This window comes from Passer domesticus, chromosome 8 (genome assembly GCF_036417665.1).
Source record: "Passer domesticus isolate bPasDom1 chromosome 8, bPasDom1.hap1, whole genome shotgun sequence".
NCBI lineage: Eukaryota > Metazoa > Chordata > Aves > Passeriformes > Passeridae > Passer > Passer domesticus.
In genome coordinates, this window is record NC_087481.1 from 26,568,940 (window position 1) to 26,575,923 (window position 6,984).

The 6,984-nt window shown below is 51.1% G+C and overlaps 1 protein-coding gene across 2 annotated transcripts in view; it reads right to left on the minus strand.

Moving 5' to 3' along the window:
- PAPSS2 (3'-phosphoadenosine 5'-phosphosulfate synthase 2) overlaps nucleotides 1-5,690 on the minus strand; it is a 29,589-nt gene extending 23,899 nt beyond the window's left edge. For both annotated transcript variants that reach the window (XM_064429904.1, XM_064429903.1), the window contains exon 1: nucleotides 5,539-5,690. In XM_064429904.1, coding sequence (XP_064285974.1) covers nucleotides 5,539-5,559 — 21 coding nt within the window. In that variant the 5' untranslated portion in view covers nucleotides 5,560-5,690. The remainder of the gene's footprint in view (nucleotides 1-5,538) is intronic.
- Nucleotides 5,691-6,984: the final 1,294 nt, after the last annotated feature.

The following is a 6,984-nucleotide window of genomic DNA, read 5'->3' on the forward strand; positions in this document are numbered from 1 at the left end:
AAAGGGGGACAATGCACTGGTGTCCCAGCCATAAACTCTTTCCTGGCTGCCACTGGGAATGACAGAGCCAGATTTTCCCCTCACTCAGCACCTCCTCAGTCCCCTCACAATTCCTGCTGGATGAAGACAGAGCCAGCTCTTCCCCTCACTCAGCACCTCCTCAGTCCCCTCAGAATTCCTGCTGGATGCAGACAGGGCAGTTTTCACTGCTGTACCACTGAATGTGCTGCTCTACAAAACCAGCTGCAGGAGACAAGTGCAGGTTGAGGACTCCAGGAGGATGAAGTTTTCCTGCCCCATCTCCCTGTGTATCTGAGCCCTACAAGCTGCAAAATGGGTTTTTAACGTGTGAGTGCACACAGGGTTACCTAGACCCTGGCCTAAGCCAGCACCAGGAATGTTGGACTCTTCCTGAAGGAGTGGCTGCTCAGCATTCCCCTACCCCACCCTAAAGCAGGTGCAGGCACAGCCCGTGGTCATTCCACACTGCTCAAAGGCTGGTCCAAGGACAGTTCCAGATTTTCCTTGGAGATTATTGTTAATTGGTCCCTCAAAGGTTCATGCAAACTCCCAGCATCTCTCCTAGGGTGGCATCACCCCCAGTTTTACAGCCACAGAAGGGTAGTGGTGAATAAGACCAGCAGCAGATGAAGACTTCAGCTCCCACAATACTTAAGACATAAAAACGACATTTGTTTGAAGAGCAGCTCCCCTGGACTTCAGGCTGCACCTCTGAGAGCTCCACACCCCTCACATCCATCCCCAGGGTCTCAGATCAGCTTTCCAGAGATGCAATGAGCATTTCCAGGGCTGCAGTGAGCTGCCCCAGCATGGCTGGGGTTGCTCATCATGCCCAGAGGCTGATGCCCAGCTCAGACCCCCACAGCAGCCCTGTAAAAAACCCTCCTCTAAAATGACTTTTCCCCCCTCTTCCCACGCTCACTGGCAACACAGCCTAATGATCTTCCCATCAGAAGGGCAGGGCTGGCCTGAAAAATGACCTCCCACCCAAGCACGCTTTTTGCACCACAATGGGAAGCTAAAATACAGTTTGATACCGAAGAAAACATTTTGTTCTGCCAGAGAGGCCACGAAGACCTCCAGGTCAGAAAGTCTTGGAAATGTAGGTGCAGATGGTTGTTTTCCAGCAATGCACAGAAAAAGCTCATCTCAACAACCCACAAAGTGCTGCAGCTAACAGAAAATCAAATCAAATCTGTGTAAAACAACTCCTTCCTCAAGCTCTGCTCTCCAAGCACATTTTGGCACCCACTCAGCAGACAAAGCTTTTGACACATGGAGCTGTAACTGAGCCAAGCTGTGAGCAAAGACCACTCTGGGAGGGACAGGAGGCAGTGCTAGCAAGGAACTACCAACCCCACAGGCAAATCCCACCTTCCCAGCATCCCGTGGCATGACGCGCAGCCAGGGCTTTTTTGCATCCCTCCTTTTGTTAATGATACACTCTGTGTAAATTTTCACTTGGAAGTGATTAAGCTGTGAACCCATTAAAGAGCTATTTCTCACTCCCTTCAGCTGTGACACCCCGCTCACGATAACAGCAAATTCATAAATGGCAACCTGAATTACACAGCCTTTTTCTTAATGGATTTTTGAGAAGCAAAGTGTACCAGCAGTGTGACCAAAGTACAGGTTCAAGCATTCACACAGGCCCTACATGCCACTTATCTTTTGGGGGCACGTACAGCTGTGAGTTTATCTAAAACACCTGGTTTCAGATAGGCAAGGGCTTTTCATTCCTAAAGGCACCCTCTAGGATCAACATCAGCCCAGTTAGAAGAATAATAATTTAAAAAAAAAAGCAAATATGCCAGCGTTTGTCTTGAAAACCCTCCAGAAAAACAAAATCTCTGTGGCCTAAATCTAATCTGCAGCTGCAGTGCACATGTCTGGGTAGTGTGGGATGGCAGCACCACTCCAACCACCACCAGCAGAGGTGCTCAGACCACACCAAGATGGTTATTGAATTCCTCAGCCCCTGGAGGGCTTAGGCATGGAAAGGAGAAGGCATTAATTTTTAAGAACCTGCAACTTTTCCTTGCTTTTCTTCCCTGAAATCCCCCAAATTGAACCTGCCTGCTCTTACAGAGGAGAGTGTGGTTATTAACCACTGGTCTGGTACACTGGCAGCCCAAGTGAATGAAACAGCAAGAGACTGGAAAGGGAACTTTCTAATAGTGAAGAAATTGGAAGAAAAGGGAGAAAGTTGTAATTAACAAAGCAACAGAAGTTAATCACCTCACCTTTCCATGGTCTTTGAAGAAAAGAGATATAAAGCAAACAAAGTAATAGAAAATAAACCAAGAAATCCCAAGCATGCAATGAGCAGCTGGGAAACAATCACTTTGGATGTCACGGTGCAATGAGCTGGGCACTGTGTTCCACAGAATAAATCATGCTGTAAGAACAAGCAGCTTGTGACTCCCTGGAGAGAACATGAGTTTGAGAAAACTCACTTTATGGAGTGACTCAGTGCAGAGCAAGCCACGCTGACTCCCTGAAATCAGGGCTTTGCTGCCCTGTCCCCCAGGCAGTGTCACTGCGTTGAGCTACTCAGAACTGCTTTGAAAAGAAACATCTTCCAAGTTGTTATGCTCTTTATGTTCAAGGCAACAGTTAAGAGTAAGTGTAAGAGTGATGAATGCACGGTTTGGGTGTTTTAATAAGCTTTTTCTTTCATGTTGCTTGGCAATTAAATAGATGGAGATGTACACATGTTCCTGCTCTGCCTGGGGTATCAGTGAGTCCATCTGAACTCTGCCCTGCAGCTCTGGTTTTTTCAACATGAGAGTAGTTTTTAGGCAAAGAAACTAAACCTCTTTCCTCAGGGTTGATTCGATCTCGTGGGTTTGTTGCTCGTCTTTAAATAAATTTAAATAAGCCCACATCGTTTGCACATAAGCCCTACACAAACACAAGTGAGCCAGCAGAAGTTCCAGCTCTGTGACCCACCGGGCTGCAGAAGCACATCCCACTGCAAGCCAGGGATGCCACACCAGCCAGACTCCTAGAGATGCTGCTGCCAGACCAGGCAGGTGACAAAGCTGAAACTCTTCTGAAAAAGGCAGTTTCAGTACTGGATCTCCCCAAGCATATGCAAGGGCACCTGAAGACAAACTTCATTGGCCGGGGACAGGACTCCCAGTGCCTCCATCCCGTGAGATGCGCCGAGCTGCACTTTCCACACAGCCCTGGGGACACCAAGCCACGCAGGCAGTGACCCTGCCAGGGCAGGGCTGTGCCTCTGGGCTCCGTGGCAAGCTTCCCTGGAGCACAGTGCACCATCTGTGTCCTCCTGGCCGTCAGGAAAACGCCGCTGCGGAAATACCGGCGGCACCGCAGGTGTGCGTGGGGAGAAGGAGCTGCTCTTTCCACAGAGCTCAGAGAAGCCCTCAGCCCTGAAAGCCTCGCTGTGCAAGAGCCCACACAATGAACAAGGGCAGGCCCACAGCTGCACCTCCCTCACTGTGCTCCCTTCACCGTGTGCTCGCTCCTGAGAGCGGGGTTTGCCACCGAGGCACACAGGAGGGACATTGAGGCTCTAAGGTCATCATTACAGAGCTGCCCGAAAAGGCAGTCCTGAAACTGGCCAGGAATAAATGCTTTTCTGTCAATAAATGCACTGCCTGGCACGTAGAGGACTTCATGCCTCTTGCAGTGGCGTGAGCAGAAATGAAGAGAGCACAAAGCGCTTCCATATTAGCCAGCCAAAGAGGGATTCCTGCACACCAAGACTCTGGTCCTCACACAAGGCAGAATTAAGATGCCATCTTCATTTTTAAGGACAGCACATGCAGAAGCAAAAAAAAAAAAAAAAAGTTTTCTTCTTTACACCTTACCATACTAACAATTAATAAATAGGTGTGCAATTAAAGCATCCTCAATCCAGATTCAAACTCCACAGAGCATTCAGGCTGAATTTAGGATTTAAATCCTGGGCTTCAGTCATTCAATTTGCAAAATGAGGAGCACTGTCAAGTAACACAGTGGTCCATCTCAATAGCTGGCACTGCTGTGCTTTTCCAAGACTGACAGCTGATCAACATCACCTGCAAAACCCAGCTCTGATGTCCCCTGAGCCAGTGAATAAAGCTGGCACCATCCAGCCTCACAAAACCTGGTCTGTGGGACAAAGAAACTGTGATAAAACTGAGGTTTTAGCAGCAACAAGGATTTTTAGGAATAACAAGGATTCGTGTTACTGGGAGAACGAAGAATGGGGAATAAGAAGGGGCAGCAGAAGGATGATCCTACTGCTGTATCAATAGGGATCTCAACAGGATAAACTACTGTGTCTTCATTTTAAAATGGAACACCTCTGGCTGTTGCAGCCACAAAAAGTGTCACAACAAATGGTGTGTGGGCACAAAAAAAAGGTCAAAGGACCCTGAACAAAGTGAAATTCCTTATCCAGGCCTTTGATATAAACTGGAGATGGTTGAAACCAAGAGGATGCTGAGGTTGCAGTTTGGAGAGAGAACTTCCTTTACACTCTGTGCAACCACATACTCCTGGCACGGGACGGGAAGATCACTAATGGGACATCACCAAACCTCTTGTAATTAGCGAAATCACGCCTTTTCTCACTCCACGGGATACCTGGCAGATAAGCACACAAAAATCCGCCTACAACTGTCAAGCTGATAGCATCTGTTTTGACAGCCACGGCACAAAGGTCAGCCACAAACTCGCTTATAAAGGTCATTTTTCCAGCTCAGGGTGGAGGCAAAGGAGAGGGATTATGCTGGAAGTTCAGCAATACCTCTCTCCTGTCACAGCAATAAACAGAACTCCCATACACAGCTCACGGCTCGCACCTCCCCTGCCTGAAATAATCCCTAAACCACAGGTTTTTGCGTTTCCAAGAACGCCCCGCTGCACAGGCGCGCTTTGTGCCGTGTGGGTTTGGGAGCATTCCTCCCCGGACAGATTACCACTGTCTCCAAAATGCATCAAATCCATAGGAAAAATTTATGGCAAACTTAGGGGTAAAAAAAAAAAAAATTAACCAGCAGAAAGCAACCCGAAAGACTTACGTCAAGATTTCTTCTGGTTCTGATTTAAAACCTGGAAAACGTACGCGCAGCCAGAGGGACCCAGACCCAAGGAGGAGGGGAGAGCAGCCGGCAAGCGGAACGCGATGTCTGGCTGCGATTTGCAAGTTTAATTTCTCACTGAACTTTACATGTGATTCCTTCGCTCTGCCGCGCGGGTTCTGAAGCGATGCTGGGAGGGTGGCGGCGAGCGCCCCGCCAGCTCCTTCTCCCGCTGGGACCGCGGCAGGGGACACCCAAAAACCCAGGGGCGAGGCAAGCGCTGCCCGCACCTCCGGCCGTGCCGGAGGGGACCCGCGGGATGCGGAGGATGCTCGGGGCGCCCATCCATCCCCGCCGCCCGCAGTGATGGATGGGCTGGCGAGCTCCCGAGCGCTGCCGGATCCCAGCGCAGGAGAGGGACAGGGATCAGCGGGGACCCGCAGGGATCCGGGGGGATGTGGGCGACCGCCCGCGTCCCTACCGTGTGCTCGCTGCTCGACATGGTGCTGCTGCTGCTGGTGCTGCGGCGGGCCCGGCGGGCCGGGGCTATAAGCGCTGCGGGACACGTAGCGCGGCCCTGGGCCGGCCCCTCTCGGCCTGCGCCCGCCCCCGCCGCCGCCTCCTCCGGCCCGGCCCCCGGGGGAAGCGGGCAGGGCGCTCCGGGCCGCGGCGCTCAGCCCCCCGGGGCCGCGGGCACGGAGCTCCGGCAGAGCCGCCCGCGGAAAAGCGGCCAAATGAAGCGCTCGGGGCTCTGCTGCCACGGCCAGGGAGAGGAGAGGGAGGGGAACAGCAGCCCACGGAACGCTGCTGAGGGAGAAAGCACCTCCCGAGGAGGATGATGGTGATAAAAATGATGTTTAAAACAAACAGTGCTGGAGGGCTGGTCCCTGAGGGTTTGGCCAAAATGCAAAAAAAATGTTGAAAGGAAACACAGAGGAATCTCCCACCAAACAAAGTGCAGAAGGTGAGGGGAAGAGAAACCCTGTGACTGACAGCTCTGCCCCAAATCCTACGTTTTCCACTGCTGGAAAAGCTCAGGTCCTTGAACTCTGCTGAAACAGGAAAGGAGAGGCAATGCCCTGGTGGAGAGAAACCACAGTACAACACTGGGATGGCCCATGAGCCAGGGACAGAGAAAGGAAGATCCTGGTGGGTGGGCAATTCTGCATCTGAGGGTGAACAGTGTCATTCAGTATGGCTCTTGTTCTCCTGGAGCACTGCCTCCTGCTCCATACATGGCACTTGTCCTCCTGGAGCACTGCCTCCTGCTCCATACATGGCACTTGTCCTCCTGGAGCACTGCCTCCTGCTCCATGCCCATCCATGGATCCATCCCAGGGCCACAAGGATGGCTGTGCCAACTGTGCTGCCTCTCCTCTAGGAGGAGATACCTCACTTCTCATGGTGCCTGCAAGAGCAAATGCTCCCTCCAGGACCAACATGCTGAGCCTACTTTAACTCTACAGCACATGATCACCAGCAGTCCATAAAATATTCCTGTTTCATCTCTGTCCTTCATTCCGGCAGAGTTTAAAGTCATTGATGCCCTGAGTCCTCAGTGAAGCCCCTTGAAGGAAAAGGAAAAAGGTGTTGAGATTTTGCAATGCTCCCCAAGGTTCATTCTCCTGATGAAGTCTTAAAACAGAAAATGGGAAACCCCAAGGGAGCAGTGAAGGGATAAATGGGAATTGAGGAATGGGGGATAAAAGGGATTTGAGGAATGAGGTCTTGCTTCAGGAAGAACAGGGCCCCCTGTGGGAAAACTTGGACGTGAAGGAATGGGGCTGGAAGGAGGCAGCAGGACCTGCTCAACCAATTCCCAAAGGCAGGCAGCTATTAGAGCATGATCAGCTATCAGCTGAACTAATCCCCAGTGTAATTCCAGTTAAACCCACGGCATTACATTTGGGATTAACTCAGCTAAACA